At 49.8% G+C, this 27,929-nt stretch overlaps 1 protein-coding gene across 4 annotated transcripts in view; it reads right to left on the minus strand.

Moving 5' to 3' along the window:
* The window catches only part of ADCK1 (aarF domain containing kinase 1), a 110,811-nt gene that overhangs the window by 17,909 nt on the left and 64,973 nt on the right, over positions 1 to 27,929 (minus strand). For 3 of the 4 annotated variants that reach the window (XM_060126807.1, XM_060126560.1, XM_060126638.1), the window contains 3 exons: positions 20,963 to 21,121; positions 10,270 to 10,428; positions 3,326 to 3,442 (listed from right to left, as the gene is read on the minus strand). In XM_060126807.1, the coding sequence (XP_059982790.1) occupies positions 3,326 to 3,442; positions 10,270 to 10,428; positions 20,963 to 21,121 (435 nt within the window). The remainder of the gene's footprint in view (positions 1 to 3,325; positions 3,443 to 10,269; positions 10,429 to 20,962; positions 21,122 to 27,929) is intronic. The other variant, XM_060126722.1, reaches the window with a different exon arrangement.

The following is a 27,929-nucleotide window of genomic DNA, read 5'->3' on the forward strand; positions in this document are numbered from 1 at the left end:
AATGAAAACAGCAACAACCATCAACTAGCTACCAGTTCAGAGTTCTAGCCACACGCCAGGAGCTGTGCTAGGAGGACACATCTAGCCCTCACAGCATCTCTAGAAAATGGAACGTCTGTAACATGAACTTGATGTAAGCTAGAGAGTGAAGGGCTGCATTTAGATGGTGCCCTGGGAGCTGGGCAAAACTTCTGTCAGTATTCCAACTCCTTCTTCGAGGAGTTACTGGCGTGGCTGTCAACCAGGTGGCCCCAGGATCCACTGCAGCCCCAGGCATATTCCTGGGAGGGAGACAGAGAAGGTGGAGGTGCGAGGACTTTGAAGTCGTGCAGACCTGGGTTTGACTCCTGACTCTGCCCCTGCTAGCGGTGTGATGTTGGGCAAACTGTTTAACCTCTCTGAGCTTCACCTTTCTCATCTATAATTGGGGTTAACAATATATCCTTGGAGGACATCTGTAAGGAGTAGAGATTATATTTGTCACATGCTTGGTACATATAAGTTGCTTATAATAATTTTTGCTATTGTTTTTCCCAAACTACTCTGATATCAGCCTGCCTGACTCTGTATGTCCACAGAAACAAAAACCAACACTCTACCCCAGCCCTGCCTCATAGAGGCCAATCCAGGGCATGAGACTGGCTTGGTTTGTTCGCTAATTCATAGGATGTCCACCAAGGGTCTGCTCTGCACAGAACACTGGCCTTATCTGCAAAGCTGATTCAAGAGGGTTGGAAGCAGAAGCAGATGAGCCCAGGCCCTCAGAGGGCATCACCTAGCCCCAGCTCCCACCAGCCACCTCCAACCTCCTCCCAGGTCCTCACTCAGCCAAGAGCAAGCAACTACACCAGAGCACATCTTTGTCTGCATTTGTCTTTGAAAATCAAAGCTGCCCGATTAAACGCCATTACAGCCCTGGGTTCACTGGATCAGAAGAGATTAATGAATTTAGGGGTGCTGCTGGCATGAAAAGCCCACCGCAGCTGGCAGTAACTAAACGCCAGTAACCTGAGGCCCCTGGAGTCTTTCCTGATCAGCAGGCAGAGAGACCCTGCTCCCCTTTAAGACTGCTCAGGATAAACAAGAAGTGACCTCCCCTCCCTTCCCTTCCCCTCCTCACTGGCACCAAAGACTCTGTACTCAAGAGTCCCGGTGGACAAAGGACAAAGGATCCCTGGTTAGATGCGGGGACATACCCCCACCCCAACCAACAGAGGAAGAGATGGGCAAGCAGGTCTTACCACTCCCTCCTCTGCAGGAAGCTCTGCCCAGACACCCTCTAGCCAACAGTGAGGGAAGCAGAGTCAGAAGCCCCAAGTTGTGCTACTGCCAGGCGACCTCGGGAAAGACATTTGCTATCTCTCTGAGCTTCCCCTGAATTGGAACAGTAGTTTTCTCATCCTCCCCCGGCCCCCAGCCCCCAAGCAGCAGATCTCTTCCAAAAAAGCCCAATAGGCAACTCAGGTGATGGCAGAGCTGCCCTGGGTGAAGCAGGGTAGGGAGTAGAGAGGCCCATCCAGCCTCCCCACCCATCCAGAGGCCCCTGAAGGTTCTGGGAGCACTGTTCCCTAAGTCAGGGGACAACAGCTGTCCCCAGGACCCAAGGCCAGCTGTGGCTAAACAGGCTCCTGGCAGCAGCTCCATACCCTCTGGTGCAGGCCCTCCTTTTATGAACTAAGAGGAGTACTGGAGTCAGAGAGACTTGGCTTTCAATCCTAGCTCTACTAGCTGTGTGACCTTGGGAAAGTTACCTTCCTTCTCTGAATCTCTGATTCCTCATCTGCAAAATGGAGACAATAAGACCTCCCTCCTGAGTTTACCATGGAGAAAACGGCCTGGCACAGGGAGTCAGGCATTCAGCAAACATTCACCGTAAAAGGAGATAAAGGAGGAGGAAGGAAGGGCCAGAGCCCAAAGAAAAGAGTGGAAACAACAGTCCTGCTGCCATTTTGGAGTGCTCAGCATACACCAGGCACTGTTCTAAGCACTGTTGTGCACTAACTCTTGAGGTCCTCCCAACGTTTTTAGAGGTAAGGCTATCATCGTCCACATTGCAGAGGCCACACAGGCACCCAAGGCCTGGGCTCACAATCTGCACACTCCTGCAGCTCCCACTGGCTCGTCTGCTGAGCCAAAGTATGGCTTTTTCCTCTGGGCCACCACTGGGACCACAGGCTCATCGTCGTGTGCTGCCTGAGGGGGAGTAGCCAAGAGCATTCGCTTCTACTGGGTCTGGTCCCTTTCCTTCCTTCCTCCCACCAGCCAGAGGGGTCATGTCACTGCACTACTCACCCTTCAGTGACTCCCCAGTACCTCGGGGTCACGCCCAAGGCCTTCACCATCTGCCTGCAGCCCTGCAAAACCTCACCACTCCTTAACACTTCCTTGCAGTACCACCTCTGCGCCCCCAACTCCTCCACCCCGACACACACACACACACACACACACACACACACACACACACACACACACACACACCTGGCAAATTCCCGCTCATCCTGCTGGGGAAGCCGGCCTGGGGCAGAGGTGAGCACTTCTTCTTTGTGGCTCCCTGGGGACTGGCTCACCCCTCGCTGCGTTGCCTGAGAGATGGCTACAAGGATAGAGTTGTGTGCCTGACTCCAGTGCTAGGCTGGGAACTCCCTGACAAAGGGAATTGTGTCTAGTTCCTCTCTGAACCCTCACACCTAGCACACAGTAGGGACTAAAAAATGATGAATGCTGGTGGAAAAAAGACAACCTCATCCCTACCTGTGGGACCCCATGGTGACCAAGAAGAAGAAAATGGGGTACAGGCCCCAGCCCACCGGTCAGCTTTCCCTGAGGCCAATCAGGTGGCAGGCAGGAGACAGAAGCCCCTCTTTTTTTTGCTCCAAGCCAAGCTGGCTGCTGCCGCGCCCTTTTGGCCTGATACCTGGAGATCTGGGGAGGGCAGGAAGAGGGAGGAGGTGCGTCCAGGGCCCAAAGGGCAGAGGATTAAGTCCCATGGATTTGCACCATTGTTCTTCAGTTTCTCTGCACTGTGGGGCTCAGATGGCACAAGAAGACAGATGGTAATCCCCTGTCCAGGCAGGAGCTGCTATGGGGGGGGGCAGGTGGGGCTCAGCACGTGCCCCACGCCACTGCCTGCTGCCAACCCCAGTTCTAGGAGATGGGCAGAGAGCTGCCACAGAGGACCTGTAAGGCTGCTTTGTGCTCAGAGATGTTATAATTCTTCAGACAACAGGCCCCACTTCAAGACTGTGAGACCTCACCCATACACACCTGCCCTTGCTAGGCAGCCCCGCCCCGTCCCGCGCCAGCAGCCAAGCGCCCTTGACCTTACCTCATTGACGTCAATCTTGTTCCTCTCCATGTAGTCTCTGTCGTTGACCTGCCCGCCGTCCACAAACTCCATCAGAAGGACCCGCTTGGTGGACAGCTCCCAGTAGATCTGGGGGACCTGGAATAGGAAAGGGCAGGTCAGAAGGAGGCAGGAGGCTGGAAGCTGCGGGCAAGGGGGCTGCAGACAGGCACGTGAGCCAGACATCAACACACGCTCCTCCCAGGAACAGAAGGGAAGGCCCCCCAGCAGGGATTGGTGGGGAAAGCGGGAGGCAGGCCAAGAGAGAAGGGTAGGCTGTTCCGCCTCCACCAGCGAGGCGCAAGGCCTCCTTTAGTGATCCCTCCTGCTTGGGGACCAGAGAAGGGCTTCCCACCCTCCTCAGTGCCTTCCAGACACAATGAAGAGCCCACACTAAAACTGGGACTTAGGGGAAAATGCATGGAACCTCTCATATCTGAGCCAGAGTTCGTGTTAGAAGCAATTTCTCTCTCACACCAGGCTTATTTCAGGCTCCTCATGTGAATATAAACCCTCTGCCTCAGTTTCTTCACCTGTGCAATGGGTGTTATATGTATGGATGATTGAATGAATGAATTTTTGCTAAGTGATAAATTTTTCAGTCACGAAGTCATGAGTTTTCTCATGCCCGTTTCCTAAAGCCTCCTGTGGCAGGCAGTGCTGAAGCCTAACCCAACACCTATTCCCAATCCTCCTCTTTCCCCGAGACAGGGGAAACTAAATACTTTCCCTGCCTGCCCTGCAATAATTATGGCCATGTGACACAGTTCTGGCTTACGAGACATAAGTGGAGGTCTGTTAGGGGGTGTAGGAAGGTTTTTATTTTCTTAATAAAAAGGGATGTTTGTAAATATTGCAACTCTTCTTACCCTTCTCTTCTTACCTTGAGAGTGCATGTGATACCTGGAGCTGCAGCAGCTACCTTATAACCATGAGGAAAAGTCTAAGAAAATCACAGAGATGCCAGCTCTGATACTGTCAAACCACTGAGACAATATCAACAGGCAACTGCTACAAGCCTTCTTGCTATGTGAGGAAAATACATCCTTTTTGTTTAAGACACTCTGAATGGGGCTGTCAGTTACCTACAGACAAATGCATTCCTGACTGATATGCTCTCCGACCCACTCTGACTCCAAGGACACCCAAGAGCCAAAAAGAGAAGATTTCCCCAGGAGTAGCCAAGAGATTGGGCTGCACCAAGGACTGCTGGGCTGCCATGTGAGTGAGCGACACCTGTGAGTCCCACCATGGCCAGGAGGGAGGAATGACCAGGATTTCAGCATGCCGTGATTCCCCAACAACTTAACGGGTTTATTCCACTTACAAATGACGAAGCAAGGGCACCTGATTCAAGTGTTTTGGGGAATAAGGACTTCCCTCATCCCAACCCTCAAAGCTCACCTAGCAGTAAGATAGCAGCCCTCAAGCCAAGAAACCTTTCTTGTTCCTGGTTCTGCTAACAACTGTTGTGTCTGAGACCAGACACTTAACTCCTCCATGCCTCAGTTTCCCTCATTAGAAAGGAGATTGTTCCTTCTCCATCTCAATAAGGAGCTCTGGGGACAAAAAGTGCTGTACGTACAAGTGAACACCCTGGGCTCCCTGGAACAAAAGTTCCTACTGAAATCAGATGTCATTTTGGTTTGCTCCTTTCCTGTAATTCTTGCCATCTAGGCCATTAGAGAAATCTGTGACCCTACGTTACTTTGAACTTAAAATTCAGTCTCGCTTGGCATTCTTCAAGAATATGAGTGGCAAGTTTGCTGCGGTGGGTGGTGGCTTCCAAAGGAAAGGGACATATTTGGGGTTAAGTTCTTCCCCTGCATTGTATGGGACCCAAGCTTGGCCGTGGGTGCCTGGGGCTCTGGAAACTGGAGGCCAGGCCCCTCCCCTCCGTGCCCGCCTGGGGCAACAGGCAAAACAGCCAAGAAAGAGCCACAGACCAGACAGAAAACCCAAAAGCTGGGGACTCCCTGGGCTCGTCAGTCAGGGTCACCGGTGTACTGGGTTCCCTCGCTTCCACCTTTCCCCCCAGTCTCCCTCCAAATGCAACCAACCCAGCCTCCCAGTGGAACGTGCGCCTGCCTCAGCGGCTTAGCTCTGAAACAGCAGAGACAGCAAAAAAATGGGAGGCAGAAGGGTTTGTCCTGGAAGCTCAGGGAGCGCGGCAGTTGCCCCTCGATGGATGTAACATGGAAATGCCTGCAAGATGCAAACGTGCCTCCTGCTCAATTAGGAGAAACTTGGCTTGACAGGGGACACAAGGTCAAGTGACTCGTCCCTAAACCATCACGTGAGCAGGAGGCTCCGGGGCTATAAGGTGAAATTTACTTCACCCCAACAGCAATGTTTCACCACCATTCCTTCCTCAGCTTCTTCCATCAAGGAATGGAAAATGAAAGAGAAGATTTTTTTTTTTTTTTTTTGCGGTACGGGGGCCTCTCACTGTTGTGGCCTCTCCCGTTGCGGAGCACAGGCTCCGGACGCACAGGCTCAGCGGCCATGGCTCATGGGCCCAGCCGCTCTGCAGCATGTGGGATCTTCCCGGACCGGGGCACGAACCCGTGTCCCCTGCATCGGCAGGCGGACTCTCAACCACTGCGCCACCAGGGAAGCCCAAAACAGAAAATTTTTAAAGAGGCAATAAGAACCACCCTGTCCCCTGCCCAAACAAAAATAAACCCCAAGAGGCTCCTGGCCAGGGTGCCTGCTCACCCCTCTTAGGCCATCAGGACCTCTGGGTCTGGCATCTAAACTTCTCACCACAGAGCAGAGGCCCCACTCCTGTAGGCTCTGCCTGCCCCCATACCAGAGCCAATCCTGACCCCCGGAAGGAGGGCACAGATTATGGAAAGTTCCAGCCCCAAACCCTGGCCTCAGCCTCATTAACTGGCCTTGACCCTGTGCCTCCTCTTTGTTCCTGTGCTTGGTCAGCACACCTGGCTTGTCCGGGCCAGCACCCCGTCATCCAGGGCCACAGTCGTCCCATTAGCCGAGCCCAGTGGAGCAGAGCATAGACCTGAAGTCAGACTGTCAGGCTGGAGCCCCTGCGCTGCCACCTCTGAGCTGTGTGACTTGGGTAAGTTTTATAACCTCTCTGAGTGCCAGTTCCCTCACTGTAAAAGGGTGACAACAGTTACAAGGAAAGCGACGCTCCTTACTTCCTACTAGCATGTGTGAGGTCCTGGTGCTCAACACGGCAGCTGCTATATGACAGCCACGTAGAATTTCACTGGTTCTGAAACACAACCAGGGCTGAGAGCTAATGCAACAGACAGTTCAGCATAACTCAGATCTGCCCATAAGTTATTACAGAGGGAGAAGAGCTCAAGGTTTAACAGGAAGGCTTGGGGCCAGGCTGCCTCTGTCCCTTACCAGGAAACTGTATAAACCTGGGCAAGTGGCTTCATCTCTCTGGGCCTCAGCTTCCCTGCTGCTGACATGGAGCTAATAATGGCATTTCCCTTGTGGGGTTGTATAATGATTAAAGAGTAAATATACATAAAGCACTTTAAAAGTGTCTAACACAGCACAGGCATGTAAAAAATATTAACTAATTATTACACATCAGTGCTTCCTGATCTTTGAGAGTCTTAGGAAGTTATGATGTTTCACCAAAAGCATGCTCATCTCCTCAGGGTTTGCCCACAGTTTCTGGAGAGTCCCAGGCCCCTTACCTAGCACTAAAAAACCCTGGAGTGGGCCCTGCTCAAGAGACAACCCCCCACCAAGCCCCACCTCCACATATAGAGACACACTCTCATCCCTTCCAGTCCCAAACCCTGTGGTTATAAGGCTTCTCCCTCTATCTTGTCCCAGTTGTCCCCAAGGTCAGTCACAGACCTCACTGCGTGTCCCGTCCCCTCCCCACAGCATACACACGCTCTGATGCCAGATCTACAAATGCCCTGGTCTGACCGTTCGGCCTGGCTGCCCCATCACCTTCTCCCCGTCTCCCCGACACCACATTTGCATTCAGTGCTTGTCTGAGGCTCGGAGATTTATAGCATAGGGCTGAGGTTATTAAACCCCACTGGAAGAGGCCGCACACACTGAGAGGTAAACTCTTTGCTGAGGCTTAATTACGCACAGATGTTGTGACGGGGCGCCAGTGTGCAAAAGCAATCTATCTCCTGTTTTAAGAGCTGAACGGGGTTCGCAACGCAAAATTTGCTTCCCACTTGTTATGTGTTTAGAGAAAATTAATTACTCAGGAGCCTTAATTCTACCATTGTCTTAGGAATGGTGTGCGGGTTTTAGAAGCAGCAGGTCAAATCATTACACTAATTATTTACCCATTTGGCATCCTCGTTTCAAAAATTTGTGTTATTATTATTATTATTACATGTCTTGGTCTGACAGATGCTAGCTGGCCCCAGCCAGGGGACGATTTTGCTGTTTCCATGGGAACAGTGGAGGAGACGGTTCTGTTTGGCACGGAGGACCACCCCTGCCGGCTAAGAGGCAACAGAATGTCCTTAGACGAGCCTCAGAGTTGAAGTCAGAAAATCCCGTTTGTACCCTAACTCCCCTCCTCTAAGACTACCATCTGTAAAATGGGATGACGGTTGTTGGAAGGATTCAGTGTCCTAGTATCGTCATAGTGTTCAGTGCCGCAGAAGAAACATTCAGTAAACATTGCCTATCCCTTTGTATAATCAACACGCCTTGGAAGCCCCCTCTGAGCTCCTTACCTAGGTGGAATTAAGTACTTCCTCTTGGGCATCCACAGAAACATAGAAGAGTCTCTGGCATAGTGCTAACCAACCTGTACTATAACAACATGCTGTGTGTTTGTCCCCCACTAGATGGGACGTCTTCCCAGGCAGGAGCCAACCATCTCTTACTCATCTAGGTACCTCCAGATCCTAGCACAGCAAGAGGCTCAGGAAATGCTCCATAAATGTGGAACAATGGACTGAAAGAAAAGGAATACGTAAGTGGAAGCATAATTCAGACCCCACAGCATTATTCTAATTAGTTAATATTATTACTTGCATTAGAAAGCCAAGTTTTCATTGAATTGCTGGTTTGAAGCTCAAGGCTGGGGCAATGTCACCAGATCATCTGGATTTGCCCAAGCAAGAGGGTCTGTACGAATAATGGCATTTGCCTCGTAGGGCTGTTTAAGGCAAAGCCAGTCAAGCACACTGGGGGCATCTGGACAGACCTGACCCCCGACTCACTCAAAAAGCTGAACTTTGCCAGTGGCTACACCTTCCGCCAAACCAGCGTATCAAGACGCCACACTGCTCATCATAGCTGGAGGTCTTCCTCCCGTGAACCAAGCTCTAGGACTCTCAGGCAGCTAGGGGAGATGCACCCTCAGTCTCCCCATCTCTATTAATCAACCCGGATAGCAGAAGTACAGTATAAACACGGTCTCCGTTTCTCAGGATGTCTTCAGAAGCCACGTGGATACTTTAGTCCAGAGCAAGAGACCTTCCAGTCCACATGCTGAGACACCCTCCCCAGGAAGAGCCCCACTTGACTGTCTGCTCCAGAACTAGTACCTGGAGCCCTGTGCCTCCCCCTCCCACATTCTCCAGGCCTCCCCAGTTAAGAGCAAAGGGTTGATCTCTTCCAAGAGTTGAAAGTCAATCTCTCCATGTAGACTGCCAGAGAGACCCAACCCCTGCACTGCTGTGATGAAGTGGTACCCCCGGAAAATGAATCCAAGCCCCACCATGGACAAAATGTGTTGGAAGAGCAGTGGTGTGGGCATGTGGGCATGCATCTCTCTCACTCTGACCTCCACGGGCCCTGTGGGGAACCTCAGGACAGTCCTCAAAGACCAGCTCCAAGGCCAACTCTTCATTGGAGCCTTCCCTGCCCAGCTCCCCACAGGAGTCCCTTCTGAATCCTTAGAGCAGGACCTCTCACTGAGCTGGGACTCTGTGTCATTTGATGTTGTTTCCCACAGTAAGCGTCTCCTATCACACCAGCAGTTCTAGTCAATACTTGAAAACACAAATCTGTTCCAATGTGACTGATAAATTAGGGGACAATTTGATCATAACACAAATTTTACATTCACTTATGTGCAGTATCATCTGTGAGAAATACTCGGAAACGCAGAAAACTGTATGCAGCTGATCCACACAGGAATACACGAAGCAGACACACCTCAAACATCACCACGTGTGTTATGGGTTACACTCACCCGTAACTGGCGTCACAACAGCTGTCCAGTTTCAGAGGACCCTCCCTCCACCTCTTCACGGTAACTCCTAAGCAGCCACTCTTCTGATGCCCACTTCCGCAAGCCCGTGTCAAGTAAAGTGGCGTGGGTACTGTGGTCTTAATGTATTTCTTAGCCACTTACCATGTGTAAAACGATGCTACCATTTCATTAGGTTCCTATCCGCTTTTATCTTCTGGGTCACTGGTGACATTTTTGAACGTGGTAAGCCTAACCCTATTTTGCCCATAAACCTTGTGGTTTCTGTTGTGCGATTTTGCATACTGTGGAGATTTCTAGGACACGTGTGTTGTATGATACAGACCTGCGTACTCAATGAGCTGATGTAGTATAGGTAAAGCTTTAGGAACAGTACCAGAGTATACTAGCGTTAGCTATCACCATCACCATCATCAATGTCATCATCCCATGGTTCATGGAGGTGGAAACCATGGCTTACAGGCCCTCAGGAGTGCTCAAGGTCTTGCAACTGCAGGTCATTCAATAAAAAAATATTTGTTCAAAAAGTCAGCAATCCCCTTTGATAATTTGTGTCGATAACTTTGCCTTCAAGGGCTTTAATGTGCATCACCAGGGACAAATCAGTCACCCTCAGAAGGAAGACTCAGGAAGGAGATGTCCCCGCTCATGTCTTGCAAGGGGGGGATGCTCAGAGCTGGGACCAGTTTTCCCCTGCCCTCTTCCGCCCGACCAGCAGGGCCCCGTGGCCCTGACCTCCTACCTTTAGGAAGTCAAAGTGCTTGAGCATTTGGGCCACTTTCTCGGCGTTCCTCCCCTCGTTGAGGAAATCCAGCTCCAAAGGCAGGTTCTTCTTGGCTTCATCCACCAACCACATGAACTCAAACTCCGGAAATAGGTGCTTCACGGCCAGGACGAGCACCTAAAACCCATCAAGCACCCCATCAGTCTGTCCACAGCCCCCACAGAGGGAGGTACATTCTCTGTCCTCCTGCCTGGGTCTGGGCGTTGACAAGTCCCCAGGCCGCCCCTGGAGTAAGGGTGGGTGGGCAAACGGCTCCCCTGGGGCCCATCTCTGTAGTCCAAATCCAAGATTATGAAAGCCCAACAGCCGCGAGCAGAAACTGCCACCACCATTTACTGAGCGCGCCCCACTCGCCCAGCACTGGGTAAGCACTATTACCTGCCTTATTCCTCCATTTCTTCTTCACAGTGTCTCTGGGAGGTACACACCCTTATCATCTGCATTTTACAGATTAAGAAAGTTGAGGCTCTGAGAGGTTATGTGATTTTCCTGAATTTACCCAGCAAGGAAGCAGAGCCAGAATTCCCCTTGGGTTTACCCGGCCCCAAAACCCTTGTTTTTAAGCACATTGCTGAATTGCTGCCTTTGCTTCTCCCAGATTTGTGCTTCGTGGTCCTGTTTATAAAGGGCTGGGAGGGGGCAGCAGCTACATTTTGTTTATTTCTTAGGCTGAGCGGTTGGTACCTGAGCATTTATATTATTTTCTATGCTTTTTGTATTGAATACATCTAAAATATTTCATGATAAAAAATCAAATTGGAATAAGAAACCAAGGTTGGCTAAGACAAGAGGAGTAAGAGATAAGGGATTTGACCACTTGGGTAAAAAGCTTGGATTTTTGGAGATCTGGGCCCACGGCAGACTCTTGAGTCAGGACATGATGAAAGAGTGAGTTTCAGAAGACTTATCTGGCATTTCAGTTATCAGTTTAATGATGTGAAACAAACATCACTGGCAGAGAACAAGAGCCCAGGGACATCTGCAGAGCACACCACGGCCCCTCCGTGGGCAGGGACTCAGTTCTGAGGCTACCCCACCACTGGAGCTCTGGATTTGAGATGGTCTCACAATTTCACAGACTATAGCACTGTAGTGGGTAAGCAAGGGTGATGCCAGGGACATGGGGGATGTTCCAGCATTGGGGGGGTGGGGGTGGGGAGTGGAGAGAGGGAGGGACACAGAAGGCACCTCTCCTGTTCTTCTATAAGCCCTCCTGTTGGTGTTCAAAGTCGGGCCTGGGGAGAACCACTGATAGATCCTCCCAGTAATTCTTGGTATAGTCCTCTGAGAATCCCCATCTCTAGCCCTGGCTAGAGCAGAAGGACAAGGAACGAGAACTAAAGAACCATGGGCCTATTGGTACCAAGAGACCTTCCCCATCTGTTATGGACTTAATGCTTATGTAGCCGCCAAATTCATATGTTAAGCCCTAACCTCAGGGTGATGGTGTTTGGAGGTGGGGCCTTTGGGAAGTAATTGGGTCTAGATGAGCTCATGAAAGTAGGGCCCCTGTGACAAGATTAGTGTCCTTATAAGAAGAGAAAGAGAGACCAGGGCTCTCCGCTTCTTCGCCAGGTGAGGACACAGGGAGAAGGCAGCCATCTGTCTACAAGCCAGGAAGAGGCTCCTACCAGCAACCGAATCAGTTGGCACCTTGATCTTAGACTTCCCAGCCTCTAGAACGGTGAGAGATAAGTGTCTGTCATTTAAGCCTCCCAGTCTATGGTATTTTGTTATGGCAGCCTGAGCTGACCAAGACACCACCCAGTCTATCCAGAAGGCCTTACTGAGCCCCAGCTATGAGCCTTGTCTCATGCTTCTGTTTGCCCTGGTCTATGATATGATGTCCAACACTGTATTAGGCACATGCAGCACAAAGAAATAAATCTAAAGTAGGGCCATTAACTACAAGGCATTCTACAGCTTTGTTTTTAAATCCTGTGTCCGAGGCAATGTACCAGACGCCATTCTAAAAGAATCATCACACAGGGTTATTATACCCAATTTCTCTCAAACCCTTTTTAATTACATTCGGCTGCAGTCTAATTTCCTTAAGTCTTGTCTAGTCTTTCAGGGGCTAGACCTGTGACCTTATGATAATCGATTTAGTTTATGTTTTGTTTCTGTTTCCCTCACACGCAACAAGAAGGAAGAGGTGGCAACAGTGAGGCCCAGGCCGCATGTGTCAGAGCCGGACATCCTGTCTCATCATCGTGCCCTCAGATGGCCCTCAGCTGTCACCAAAGGGGAGGCAGAGCTGGTGCACAGGAAACAGAAGCACCTGCCCAGCCCAGGCTAAGGGCACATCTGTCATCCGAGGCACCTGAATTCCAATCTCTGGGCTCTGAGTTCAAGCAAGAACCCTCTTGGGTGTTTTGCTCCAGCCTAGATTCCAGAGCTTCTCACCCAGGAGGGACAAGGAAGGAGCCACAATGAGTCTCACTCATTTGTTCAATCAAAATGTACTGATTACCTTCTTGGTAATGACTTTGGCCCAAGGTATACACAGAGACCCACATGTAGCCCAGCGGAGTCTATACCAGGAGATGAGGCTTCTGGCCACACAATAACTCCTCATCATTTGTATGGTCACTGCTATTTGTGAAATTTTTAATTATCATTAATTATCATTAATATCCAAACAGCACTGAAAGGCACTTTAAAGACTCTTCTGTTACTAATCAATTATGTGACTAGTCATTACTAGTACTATTGATTATTATTAATACTTAATGTCATGAATCATAAAAGCAGCCAAAGATTTTATTGATTGATATTAACTGCTAATAACTAATTAGTAAACTAATTCATAACCCAAAAAACTTTGCACTACTCATAAAACTGGTCTCAAAAGCATTCTGTGGTGGTTGGCATGCCACTTCCTTGGTTCCTTTAAAATGAGAGGGTCTGTTTGAATGGAAGTCAGGGGTTCTTAGCTTTATAGGACACCATCCCCTCTATAGGAAGTCACCGATTTGAAATTTTGATGCCAGCTATGAAGCCCAGAAAATGTAAATACTCCCATAATTTTGTACATAATTCAGGGGGGTTATCAACCCCTTGAACTTCACAGTGGGTGGGGAGAGGGGTCAGGTTAAAACTTGTCTGGTCCAAGTCTAAAATGGTTTGGGCTGCTCTCACTTTAGACTGTTCTTGGCTTGGGAAAATAAAATAAAACTCCTCAGTCTCACCTTCTGTTTTTATTCAATTCCGTTCTTAACAGCCTGCCCTAAGTAGATTCAAGTTTTTCTTTTTTGACAACAGATGCAGTCAACGAAAATAAAACAGGTGTTGTTATCAATTTGACTTTTTGATTTTTCTCCCAAATTTATCTTCTCCATAAAATTCTTCCAGCAGCCAATTTTCCACCAGTGCCTAGCACGTACTCAATAACCAGCAGATGTTTACTGAATATTCACATGAATGAATGAGTGAATGAATAAATGAACATTCCAAAAGGTTTGCCCTCTCCCCAGAAATAATTATATGTTCACGTGTGCATTACCCAAATGCATTAAGTTTTTACGCCTCTAAGATTTTGGTGGAGAAAGGACTACCTCTGAACTTTGGGGAACCACAGTTTTAAGATGCCTGAGAATATTCTACTTGATTTGGAGTCTTGTTAATCAATCAAGGTATATTCAACAATTAATACTTCCTTCAAGGTAGAATAATGAAATCATTCTCCTATAGGGCTATTGGCTCACAGTAGGAAAAATAAATTATGAGCCACACAGAAATGTAATAGAAAAATTGAGAGTCACGTAAAAGTTTGAAAACTAGTGACTGCTATTTATAATAGCAAAAAAAAAAAAAGGGGGAATTATCATTATCCAGGCATAGGCACTGCGCTATGAGGCACTTTATACACATGCTCTCATTTCTTCCTCTTCTTGTCCATTTCACAGAGAAGGGAATCAGATCCAAGAGGTTAAAGCATTTCTCAAGGTCACATAGCTTTTAATTTCAAATGCGGGACTTGGACCCACGTGTTGGTTTTTTTTTTTTTTTTTTTCACTTCTTTCTTTATGCAGCCCTGTCTCAGGCAATACAGTACAGGACAATACAATAGGAAGCTTGAGATAAGGCATAAAAAGAGCTTTGTAAACTGTAAAATGCAACTGAAATTCGAGTTACTGCTATCAAGTTATTATATATTATAAAAGAAATAATGTTCTATGGAAAAACAGGACACTAAATAGAACGCCTACACGGATGTGAACTGGTAAAAATGGATGTTCGACAAGGATCGAAAATCAGTTCAGAGTGCTGCAAATAGCTTACCATTCATGGGGTTTATCTTTGTTCTGATAAGTTATTAAAGTGCATACTTTTTAGAAAGTAGAATTACAGGGTGAAGAGAAGTTTCCATGGGACGGTCTACATCTCTGGGGCTTTTAAAAATGTATTTAAAAAAAATAAAATCAGCTGTTGGATTCTGTGCCAACACAAACATTACCTAGCCACCCACTGTTCAATCAACACATTCAGAAAAGAAACAAGATGACAGACAGCATGCACTGAAAATGTTGTTCAAAAAAAATCAAAAACATAACTGTCCCAGGTCTTTACTTTTAGAGTCCCTTGGTATGGGCTGGATGACATCAAATGGTGGGTGGATGGGATTCTGGTGCTCAGATCAGAGAGTTCTAGCCTAATGCTGCAGAGCACCTTGGGGACAGGTGGTACATGAAGGGCAGGGAGCCTGGCCATGAATTAGATTCTTTAGGGAGTGATAGAGCACGGGGGTGTTCATCATCAATTTCAGAAGCTTAAGGGATAACAGGGAGTGATACAGGATACTGCTATTGGGACCTGGGAATGATGGTCTTACTACTGCCTCATGGGTCAACTGAGTCCTACCCTGTTCTCAAATGGTGAGCATGGCAGTGAGACCCGGCCTGCTAAGCTTCCTGCTATCGTGGGCAGGCAAGAACTGCTGCAAAGCCAGCCCGCCAGCAGACAGACTCTGCCTCGTCAGTTCTCCCCTTGCTGCTGAATCACTGTTCCAATCTCTGGACCCAATTAGTCTGGCTCTGGACAGCCACTCAAATCAATAAGAGTCACTGGCCGTGCATCTAGAAGTAGAGTTGCCCCAACTATTAAAGGGACAATATCAGGTGATAATGACAAAGCTGAAAACACCCTTGGCTGTGCCTTTCTCTTTTGTGCAAAGTCACCGACACCATCAAGTTCATCACCATTTACTGAGAGTCAGTCTCTGTTTCTCTAGCACTGGTCAACAGCAATCGCCGAGACCATCCCCGTCCCCAAGAGGAGGAGACACAAAACACCAGGGTGCCACAGGCTATTATTGGGTGCCAACTTCCTGGCCAACAGAACCTCAATTTTCTGCATCTTTCTTGTCCTTCAAGGAAGGCAGGCCTTAGCCTGGAAGGCAAACCATGATTGGTCTTAGCCAATCAAAGTGGTCCCAATCCTCCTGCCAAGACTGATTCAGTCTTGGGGATGTGGGCCTGCTTCTGGCCAATGAAAACTGAAATGAATTCTATTAAGGGGCTACTTTTTAATACGAGGGAAGAAACAGGCCCTCTCTGGCATCTGGTTGTCATCTACTTGTAATAGCAGGAACCCCGCAGCTGTTTTGCAGCTATGAGGGGCACTACCTTAGAAGGACAAGCCAGGAAGCTGAGCTGGCAGAGTGGAAGACATAAAGAACCTGGGTCCTTAAAAACCACAAAGAAGTGATGGATTAGTCAACCTTGAAACAGCTGACCCTACTTCCAGATGTCTTGTAATGTAAGATAATATAGGTTACTATTGGGGCTTCCCTGGTGGCGCAGTGGTTGAGGGTCCGCCTGCCGATGCGGGGGACGCGGGTTTGTGCCCCGGTCCGGGAGGATCCCGTGTGCCGCGGAGCGGCTGGGCCCGTGGGCCGTGGCCGCTGGGCCTGTGCGTCCGGGGCCCATGCTCTGCGGTGGGAGAGGCCACAGCGGTGAGAGGCCCGCGTACCGCAGGGAAAAAAAAAAAAAAAAAAAATATATATATATATATATATATATGTTACTATTATTTATACCACTTTTAGTTGGATGTCCTGATACATGCAGTTAAAACCATACTAACTGATATGGCTAGTAGCCCCCACCTCCTTATTCTCAAAAGTCTCATTTCTGCAAACCTCTATCCTTACAGCAGATATGTGTTTGGATTTACAAGTCCACTTCTTAAACTGCAAATATCCAGAGGTTAAGCCTATTAGCCACTCTCTCCTTAGTATGAACTACTTTAATCAGGTTTTCTTCCTCTCAAGACTAGGCTGTGGTCAATCACAGGGTTGGAGATGAGAGAGAGACAATAGCGGGCAGTGGGAGAGAAGCATGAGGACACACAATACCTGGAATTGGCATGAAAAGAAACACCAGAAGGCTCTTCACGGGCTCTGCCTCCCCTCTGTCTCTAAGTTTCTGGTGGATACGACAGCCCTAATGCCTCCTAGAAATCATTTTTTTCCTACCAAGCACGCTGGAGTATGTGTCATTCCTAAAATCAAGGCACCATTTAGGTCTGGACTTAGAAGAAAATAGTAATACTCATTCCAAATATAAAACCAAATGAGCTTTCCAGTTGGCGCCTCTTAGTTGTGAAGCAGAAAGGGTGACCAGATAGGCCTTTTTTCCACCAGAGGCCAAGCCCAGCGACAAGGCAGTATCACTCTGTGCTGCTGCTAATGCTGACGGTCCATGGAGGCAGTGACCTCAGGCCTCTTTTCCAGCTTCTCTCCTGAAGGCTGTGAGTGCGGGTCTCCGATCTGCCTCGCGATCCCAGCCCCAGCCACTGCGAAGGAGCCACTCTGTGCTCTGCACATAGTCACAGGGCTGGTAATTTCCAAGAAAAGCATCTGATGCTTATCTCAGGCCGGAAGATGCCAAATTTTTATTACTCCTATTATTGATATCGACCTTACGGCCACCATTACTTAGGGAGCAGTGAGGCTCTGAGCAAAGAAAAGGTGTCAGCTGTCCTCCCAGCCCCAGTGGGTCTGCTGGCACAGCCGGGCAGAGACAGGTGCCCAGCCAATGCGGGCATGGCTGCTGGGATCCTCCGAGACTCACAGTGCGCTTGCATCTATGGCTGTTCCATAGCTACCGACTGATGCTTCAGGAAACTAAGGTTTCCAGGTGGCTGCCCAATGCCACTCGGCAACCCCGCTCCCGAGTCCCGGTCAGCTCCCTTTTCCACTGCACCCAGCAATATTCCAAACCTTCATTTCCCCGCTCGAGCCTCCATGCCACCTCCTACCCCCTCTTTCTCAGCAGATGGTCTTACCTCCTACTTCAGAGAAAAAATAGAGGCTATCAGGCTGGTACGACTCAGCTGTCCACTTTCCCCACCTTCCCCCTCTGCCCCACTCTCTCATCTGTACCCAGCCTTACTACCTTCCTCTAGCCTCAAGCAAAGGCTGCCAAAGCCTAACGTTTCCACCTGTGTCCTTGGAGCCCAATCCCTCCAGGCCCCTCCTAAACCAGATCTATCAGTTACTTCTCTCTCCTCAATCTCCAAGACTCCGGCTCCGCTGCCCCTTCCCCAGCAGCTACAGCCTGCCCCAGGTCCCCGCCGCTAATCCTGTGCTCTGCTCTAACCACTATGTCACCCTCCCCCACCATCCATGGCTAAACATGAAGAAGAGTAGTCTACATAAACTGTCTCTGCTCCCTGAGGCCTCAATTCTCTTCCACCCCACTCACCCCACTCTCCCTGCTCTTCCCAAGAACTCTTAAGTCGCCAAATCCAAAATACTCTTTCCAGAGCTTCACAAATTTATATTGCATTTGACAACATGCTGTAATTCTGACAGATTATATTTTCCAAAATGGCTGCAACGATACCTCCCCCTCTAATGCTCTTCTGGAACCGTGCCACTCCCCCATCAGGAGGTAGAGTCTATTTCCCTGCCTCTTAAACCAAGGGGGACTTTGTGACTCTTGCTCTTACCAATAAAGTAAGGAGGAAGTAACCTGCGTGACTGTCACGGCTAGGTCATAAAACTATGATGTGCTTTCAGCCTTATTCTCTTGGGACACTCCCTCTTAGAACCCAGCCACCATGCTGTGAGGAAGCCCAACCAGCCTTGGAGAGGCCTTGGTGAGGGTCTAAGGCCCTGACCCACAGCCCCGGCTGAGCTCCCAGCCAACAGCCAGAACCAACTTGCCAGCCGCGTGAGTGGGTCCTCCTGTTACACTTAAGCCACCCCAGCTGGCGCCAAATAAAACAGAGATGAGTCTCCCTGCCACACCCTGCCCAGGTTGCAGAGTCATGAGCAAAATACACGACTGGTGTTTTAAGCCACTGCGTTTTCAGGTGGTTCATCATGCAGACTAGTGGTTGTATCAGTTGGGATGCTAGATAACTGACAGTGCTCTCTTCTCTACATTGTTCTCATTGGACGTAGCTGCTCAGTCCTGGCTCTCCTCTAATCCCTCTGACCATGCCTTCTTAGTTCCCTCCGGATCTCATCCTCCTGGGCATGATGCTCCTCACAGCTCTTTCTTTGCCCCCTCCTTTTATTTTTACTCTATATAGCTTTTCTAAGTCATCTCAGCTACTGCCCCAGATTCAGCTCCCATGAGTCTCCTTGCTGATAAATCCAGAATCTGTATTTCCAGCCTGAAGTGAAGACCGACAGAGATCCTGATCTAAAACTGCTGACGGCAATGTCTTACAGAACATAGTTGCTCCGTCACCCACTCCACTTGCTCTGACATCCATCCCACCCCCTTAATCTCATAAGAAACTACATTCCCCAGGCTCCCTTGCCAACCGGCTTCCAGCTAGGTTTGGTGGAATACAGGGGAGTGGGCGGGGGGAACAGGAGGAGGTGAAACACCCACTGCCTCAAACAGCATCTGTGGCTCCAACCCCAGGTGACAGGCCTGAGGTCTGTGATCCACTCCCCTCAGGTGACCCCAGCACCTGGGCTCCAGGGAACCACCTCTTCTCCTTGTCCCTCCACCTGGAGGGTGGCAGTGGCTTCCTGCTATTGGTGACTATCTCACCATTCCACTTGGCTTCTCAGCAATTCCATCCCCTGTGAACCCCATGTTCTGTTTTAAATTCCCTCTGAAATACCTAGAGCAAGTTCTTTTTTCCCCCAACTGAATCCCGACTGATACACATCGTTAAAGGCACCTAAATTTAATCATTTAAGCCAGAAACTTACAATTTGTTTTCATTTTCATTCATACCAGTATTTCCCCCCATCCCATGTAAAGCTGGTCACAAAGTCCTGATGATTCCACCCTGTGAATCCATGCCTCTCCTCCACCCCCATTACACTGCCTGGGTTCGCATCATCTTTTCTCTCTCAGACCAAGGCTGCAGCCCCTCAATTAGTCTCCCTGGCTACAGTCTTTCTGCCTTCCAATACATCCTCCAGACTGTCAACAGACTTTTATTTCTAAGGCACATCTGATCACGACATTCCCCTGATTAAAATTCTTAAATGGTTCCCCACTGACTACAGAAGAAAATCAGATCTGCTCGGTTCCACAGTAAATACGTACTTACTATGTATACCATTCTGCGCCTGAGCCTGGAATATGAGGCCCTTCATGTTCTGTCCTGCCTACCTTCCCAGCCTCATCTGCACCCACGCCCAGCTCGTTCCATCTGAACCAGCTGAAGCTCTCCAAGCACACCCTGCTCCCCTAAGGCTCAGGGCCTTCGCACAGGCTGGGTCATCCTTCCCCTGCCCGGCTGTCTCGTGGGTGCCTTGGTGAAGCCCCCCTGATGCCCCCAACATTCCAGGCACAGGGTTCCACGGCACTCTGCAAACACCCCTTTGACAGAGCTCATAGTCAAGGGCTGTTTTGTGTACAAGCCTGTCTGCTCCACTAAATGGGGAGCTCTCCTGAAGATGAAGATGCAGGTCACTCACTCTTGTGTCCTATGTACGTGTTAAGTTTAGTCAAAGTGAGCTGGAAGAATAAACTGAGTGTCCAAAGTGAGGAAAGGGAACCAAGAAAAGGGAAAGAGAAAAGGAAGGAGAGGGACAAGCTGGCAGGGTAGGCAGACTGCTGACCTCCACTGGGGGTGCTGGCTACCGCCCCAACCCTGGTCGCTCACCCTTTTTCCTTGCTCCAGGCATGGAGCTAGAAAAGTCCAGAGGCACAGTCCCCACTACAGCTGTCCCAGGGCCATTTTAGGGCAGACACGTTTTGTTCATTCAAAGCAAAGTATCAGGGAAGCAAATGTGCAATCTGCATAAATATTTCTATGTGATCTGCCTGTCATTTCCACATCCCTTGACTGACCACATGCTCCCTTTTGTTATAATTTAACAAATTAGGAAGTAACTTTTTCTACCCCTAAGGAAGTCACCTGTGGGTCGTCTCATTTCTACAAAAACCCCCTGAGGTCTCCTTGGCCCCAGCAGCTGCCCACCGTGTTCTGAGACCACCCACAGACAGTTCCCAGGAATGAATCAAAAATCAAGCAACCCTGCCATGGGTCCCCTGGTCACAGCGCTGTCATGACACCTCCTTTGTGGTCTCAAGCTTTCCTCTTTCACTCTGCTGCTCAAAGGGCCACACTCCAAACTATAGGCCTTGAACCAGTTTCACTGGGACTGCCTGGATCCCAGGGAAATGTAGAACGAGTATGAAGGAAGGGGAAGGTGGAAGGCTCTCACCTCCATCAGAAGAATGTCCTTTGAGCTCTGAGCCTGCACCTTTGGGTGCTGGACCTTCACGGCCACCGTCCGCCCATCATGCAGCACCGCCTTGTGGACCTGGGCCAGGGAGGCAGCTCCCAGAGGGGTGTCATCAAAGCTCATGAACAAATCATGAATCTGTCAAGAGTGGAGAGAGGACAGAGCAATTAAGATGACGCAATTCAGTGAGAGGGGCCAGGAGGATGAGCCAGGGCCAGCACTGCCCAGTGCCCCCAAGACAGATTTTCTCCTCTGTCAATTGCTTTGCCTGGGCCCTTTAGTGCCATGTAAATTCACACCAGCCACCAGTGCAGGGAGTGAGACAGAAAACACACGTGGAGGGTGGGTCTCATACCTGTGCAGGGGTACCCTGAGCACCTCCATTTAAAGCCAAAAGAGTGCCATCTCGAGTGTTCAGAACCGTCCACCTATTTAATTACTCACCATTGTGTCTCCGAGGCTCTCACATATGGATATGATCAAAAAGTTAACAGAACCTGGGCCCAGGGCAGCCCAAGCCTGGGGATCAGATGGAAGATGTTCCAACCCCGCCAATCCGGAAAGCTCAAGGAAGCCCAGGCTAGAGGCTCCAAACCCAACAGCTACCACTTGTTGCTGCCTGAGCCTCAACATGGGTCCCCAAGTCCACTCCTGACCCAGCCACCTGGCAGAGATCCCTGCACACCAGAGCCCTGCTTTTGGTCTTCAGGTGTGATGCCACCCCAAGTACCTTGGGCAGATCCCTGCCCCTTCTGCCTCACTTTCTCTATGAAATGGAACATATACCCCTTACTCTTCCATCTTCTCTTCCCTTCTTCCTCCCCTCCTTCCCTCTTAGAAATGCCATTTCTCCTAAAGGAAAGGTCTGTCTGACTTGAGTGGTCAGATAGATGGTCCAGATATGAATATTCTACCAGATGGGAAGAAGGGCCCCAAAAGCCTTTTGCAAAATTGTCCAGGTCTGAAATTCTCATCCCCTCCATTTCTTGAATTCCCTGTATAGCCTCACAATTCTGGAAAGGCCAGACATTCACTCACACACACACACACACACACACACACACACACACACGCACACACGCACACACGCACGCAAATGTGCATATGTATGCCACATGCCTCTGCTCCTTCTCACACCACCCAGGCTCTCATGCTGAGGTCCACTCAGTCCGTGCCCCTGCTGCCTCTCTTCGTCCCCCTTCGGCAGCAGCCACTCCATCCTACCCCTCAGCCCCTCTCCTCTCCTTGGACTTCAGAGGTCACACGACCCACGGCCACCACCCCATCCCTTTGTTTGCTAGGCTGCACCATCACTTTGCTAATCTCATCTCATAAATCACTCCCTCCAGTCCTGTCATCATTTTGGTAGCTTTCACTAACTCCATGCCATTTATCAACATCCTGCGGGGGCCAAAGGTCCAGGCAACACGGGAGGGGCCTACCCTTTTCTGTCATGGGAGATGGGTACAAATTGGCCTCCCGTCCCCCTTCTTCCTTATTGGGTATTTATTTGTACCCCTCCTATTGCCCCCTTCCCCAACTTGCCTTTTTCCCTCCCTCGTGAGTTCTGGGCTCCCTAAGGGCCAGATTCTTCCCACATCATCCGCCTGAATCACCCTGGGTCTCTCCACACAAGAACGCTTTATCCTGGACCTGGGCTTAGACTAAGAACGAAAGGGCCGTCAGCCCTATAGCGCGTTAGAACATCAGCTCCAAATAGGCAGCAATTTTTTTGTTTTGTTTGCTGCTGACTTCCCTACAGTTAGAATAGGACTGGAACTAGTCAGTGCTAAACAAATATTGTTGAAGGACTGAATCCACTATTCTTTCTATCGGAGAGGGATTGTATCAACTCTTTCCTCCTTTTGAAATGGCTGGACCATCCTACTCCCACACTGCTACTATTCCAAAGGCCTCACACATGAAAGCACATGTCACGAGTGGGATTTACCTAGGTGGACTCCACCTGTTACTCCAGAGTGGGGTGAGACCCTGGCCTGATCATTCAGAACCCCAGGTACCTCAAGCCACACTGATTACATCAGAGATTGACCCAAGTGGTCCAATCAGACTCAATTGTTTTGCTTTTGCTTAAACTGTAGAAGTGATTCTCCTTCTTTCTGCTCAACTTGAAGCTGAAAATTGAACTTGAAGCCTGGAGCTACCAGGGGTCACACAGTAGCAACAAAGAGGAAAGCAGAGTCAAGACAGAGAGTGAATCCTGGTCACAATGGCTGAGCCCCTGGGTCTAGCCATGCCTGGATGCCCACCCTAGAATATCTTTCTTTTGCTGAAGGTAGTTTGAGTTGTTTTCTATCACACACAACTGAAGGGGCTCTGACTGACACAGTGTGTTCTCAGGCCCCAGCAGGGATAGATGAAAGAAACCTGGGCATGGTGCCCGGTACCCCCAAGAGGCCAGTACATGAGAGTTCCATTTCCTCCCCACCCTCTTGCTGGGACTGGGATCCAGGAACTGAAGGGAGATGGAACTTCAGCAACATTCCTGTCCGTAACATAATGAGATCAACACCACTTCCTTGGAAAGCCTCTGGTAATTCCTGAAGGAGCACCAAGGAGAATGTTTTCTAGAGAAAAGCTGTGAACTCAGACCCTCACCTCCGGCAGCTAGGATGGGCAAGGGGACCTGGGGGTCATCTGACCCCACTCCCACCCCAAGCCTCCGCCTGGCTCCCTGGGAACACTTGCTCATTCTCTGAGAAGGACAACCAGTCTTCAAATCAGAGTCATTGCAGGGACGCTGCAGAGTCACTGCAACTGAAGAGTGACGTGGCATCACTGGGGCTGTGTGGCAGGAACAGCTGCCAGGAGCGCTGCAGGGGGCGGGGAGGCGGGGGGAGGAACGCGTCAAGGCAAGCACGTCCCAATCTTCAGGGTAAGAGGAAGACTGGTCCCCCATATCCCCAGGGAATGGGGAGGGGGCCTCCCACAGTTCCCTGCTCGCACCAGGGGTCGGGGGGGTCCCAAGATACCACCAAAGCCCAGGTGCCCATTCAGCACCCTGAACGAGGCCCAGCTGTGAGGACTTGCCCAAATCCTCAATTTGACCAGTGGAAGCAGAGGCATGGCAAGTGAGGATGCACTACCCGCTCGGCGCAGGGAACCTGCTGGGCAGATACCCCGCCCACCCCACCCCACCATGCACTCCCACCACCTCCGGGGGGCCCCTGCAGCCATCCTCTTCCCCTTTATCAGTAAGCACGTCAGACACCCATACCCTCCTGTGCTCACACACACTCACACACAACACACACACACAATTATTGATTGCTAGTGACTGTTCCTAGCCGGCTTATAAAAAACCGTAATTAAAGATTGGGGCTACAGGCTGTAATTAAATATGAATAAAGTATCTCTAAATGGAACCTTGATTCAAAGTGTTCGCTGGAAGTACTTTATGCTGATAGAGAGTAAGGAAAAATAGACCCTGTCCCGAAAGCAGAATTTTACCCCTCGTGCAGCTGAAACAAACGTCACCCCCCTCCAATCAGGCCTCATCCCCCAGACCTTTAGCAGAAAACCATTAGCAGAAGCAACCTGCAGCATTTGCAGCAATTAGATTCAAGCAGGGCCCTCAGCTGCCTCCAGTCACTCGCAGAAACCTCTCTCCCCTTCTAAGGCTTTCTTTCCCCTGTTCTTTTTTTTCTCCCTCTGGGTCTGGCGGCAATATCAATTAACTAAAACAACTACATTTTAAAATGACGGTATGTGCTTTTTAATTACTGTCAGCCCATGATTCAAATATATCAATGTCCCTGTCTGGAAAAGGAAAAATAATCAGGGAAAAAGTTTCTCTAGCTTTGTATGGTCTGGGGTGTGTGTGTGTGTGTGCGCACGCGCGTGTGTGTGTGTGTGTGTGGTGTGTGTGTGTGCGTGTGCGTGCGTGCGTGTGCGTGTGTGTGTAAGGGGTGGGGAGAAGGGCAAGAAGAAATTTGTCACCTCCTAGGGGCTTAGCTCACCAGGGGCTCAGGTTAAGACTTCAGCACGTCTATATGACATGATGGATGTTAACTAAATTTATTGCAGTAATCATTTCACAGTATATGTAAGTCAAACCATCACGCTGTACACCTTAAACTAATACAGTGATGGATGTCAATTATATCTCAATAAAACAGGAAGAAAAAAAATGTCAGCAGACTGCCTTCAGCTGGGGTCCAAGAATCAAGAGACCACGTGACGTGATGCCCTGGTACTGGGCAAAGTGAGAGACCCTCCAGAAGATCAACCAGGAGGATTCCCATAAAGCCAGGTTACCGGGCAATGTTTCCAAAACGCCACGTTAAGCAGCCAAGCACTGGCCAGGTCCTCATTCAGCCCAAAACAAGGAGGCCGGAAGTCAGGACCTTCTAGAGAAGCCTCAACATGACCCCTGGGGGGAGTTTCACTTGGGTCTCTTAGCCAGCCCCACCAGAGCCTGCAGCCCAGGCAGCCCCAGCCTCATGGGGACTGGCCCATCAGTCACAAGATGGGGGATGTCCCAGATTTTCCAAGATGGTCCAATTTCAAATACTCTATCCTGTTGTCCCCATACTCATTCACATCAGACATATTCTGGATTCAGAAACGACATCACCAAAAGATAATGCTAAGAAATCCAGCACACCCTGAACTGGCCAGCTCCGGATGTAGACAGAAGCAAATCCAGGCCTTGATGCCAAGGCCAGGCAGTTCCCACTTAGGAGCCAGGACGACTGCCCAGGGCACCTAAGCAGGTTACCATGGCATCAGCAGCAAACAACATCTGGCTCTCAAGGTCTTGAGATGGCCCAGCCCACACCTGGCTGGGTGCCAGCAGCCATCCACTGCTGCCTGATGGGGGGAAGGACAAGTCCCCGTGCTAATGAAGTGGCTGGAGTGAACCATACCCACCCCAGCCTGAGGCAGACAATAGAGCTCTAGCTTGCTAGGACTCTGCCAAAACACTGATGTCTGATGTCTGCCTTGGGCAGAAAATCCATCCCTCCTCTCAGCACCAGGAACCCCAACATCTCACAGTCACCCTATCAGCTGATACCCCATTTTGCTGCAATTCCTGCCCCTCAAGTAGGGGCTGGACTTAATGACCCACTCCTAGCAAACAGCACATGGAGGAAGTGACGGTGTCCAATTCCCAAGACTGTCACCAAGATGTCCTCCTTGCTTTCTCTCTTGGAATGCTTGCTCAGGAGGAAGCAAGCTGCCATGTCACGAGGACACTCAAGCAACCTGTGGAGAGGTCCACGTGGTAAGGAACCCAGGCCTCCTGCCGACAGTGGGCCATCTTGGAAGCAGCTCCTCCCTCCCCACTCAGGCCTTCAGATGACTCTACCCCAGCTACCATCTTGACTGGAACCTCACGAAGAGACTGAGCCAAAGCTATCCAGTAAAGCCACTCCCAAATTCCTGACCCGCAGAAACTGTAAGATATCAAATGTCTGTTGTTTTAAGGCACTAAATTTTGGGGTAATTTGTTATGCAGCAATAGCTGATTAATGTACCCCAAGCACACCCTGCCAGACATCACTAATCAATCACAGCCTTCGTTCCTGCTGGGCCCAGATGATGCCTCAAAATCTCTCTCAACCCAGGGTTCCATGCAGCCACTACCAACCGACAAAAGTTAACATATGAAATGAAACCAACCTGCCATTTCTTAGCCTAAGCCAATGAATACTTACTGCAGGCCCATCAAATGACAAACACCATGCTAGGAACATGGGCCAACAAAACAGGCAGTCCCTAGCCATGAGGAGACCTTGGTGCAGCCGAATGTCCTACTAGAAAAAGGCAACAGCCTCTGAAAAACACACCTGCATTTTAGCAGTAGCTGCTGGAGAGAGTGCCCCCTGCCCAGTACTGCTTAACCCAACCCTGAAAGGACCTTCAGGCAAGGTAAGAAGAGGAGACCCCCAATATCGCCATGTAGACCCTGGGGGGTCAGGGGAGGGGACAAGGCATCCAGGTGTCTCTCCGTCTCCCCACTCAATAGCTGCCCTGCCTCAAGGTGGGTGCAGCCCCATCTCCAGCTTCCCACTCAGAACAATTTATTATAATAAAAATCGTAATGACAATAATAGCTCAAGGACACCTAGAACCTGTTTTCCATGGAATCTGTGTTATTTCTGGGGTTCTAAAAGATCGAAGTGTTGGTTCTGCAGAGCCATTAGCTATTGCTACTGCCAAGCTAGGCCAACAGCAGAACCTGAGGCCCTTCTCAACAAGGGTCCTCCCCAGAAATTACAAAACAGCATTCCTGTCTAAGTTCTTGCAAGGAGGCTGGCACGATGCTAAACTCTTACCAATTTGCCGAAGAGCCTCCAGGTACAGGATAATCATCTACCTGGCTCTGCCGAGGGCGTCACAGGTCAGACCAAGCTTCTTTCCTCCTGCGGGATGGTAACAAGTAGCTGACAGAAGGAGAAGCAAGAAGCCAGGAGCAGCCCACCCTAGGATGGCCATGGGCGTGCTCCCTGGGAATGCCCACCTGCTGGTCAGGACAGTCGGATCTGAGAGGCAGCAAGGCATAGCGATTCCAATGCAAGCTCTGGGTCAAACTGCCCCTACTCAAGTTCTGGCTCCAAGGTGCATCAGCTTTGGCAGTGACATAATCCCTCTGTACCTCAGCTTCCTCATCTGTAAAATGGGAATTTGGGTACCTACCTCATAGAGTTGTATGAAACAACATACATAAAGGGTCTAGAATAGAGCCTACAGAAGACCCCCAATAATTGTAGCAGGAGTAGTGGGTGCCCCATCTGATGCCTCCATGAAGAGGACACAGTGGTCTAATGAAAAGAGCACTGGACAAGGAGGCTCTCAGGTCTGTTCTGTCAGTGAGTAAAAGCCAGCACCCTCTTTCACCCAAAGACTCCTAACTGGTCTGCCCACTCACTTTCTGTGCCAAGCCCTCTTCCCCATACAGCTAAGGTGAGTTTTCCAAACA

This window comes from Lagenorhynchus albirostris, chromosome 1, assembly GCF_949774975.1.
Source record: "Lagenorhynchus albirostris chromosome 1, mLagAlb1.1, whole genome shotgun sequence".
Taxonomy (NCBI): Eukaryota; Metazoa; Chordata; class Mammalia; order Artiodactyla; family Delphinidae; genus Lagenorhynchus; species Lagenorhynchus albirostris.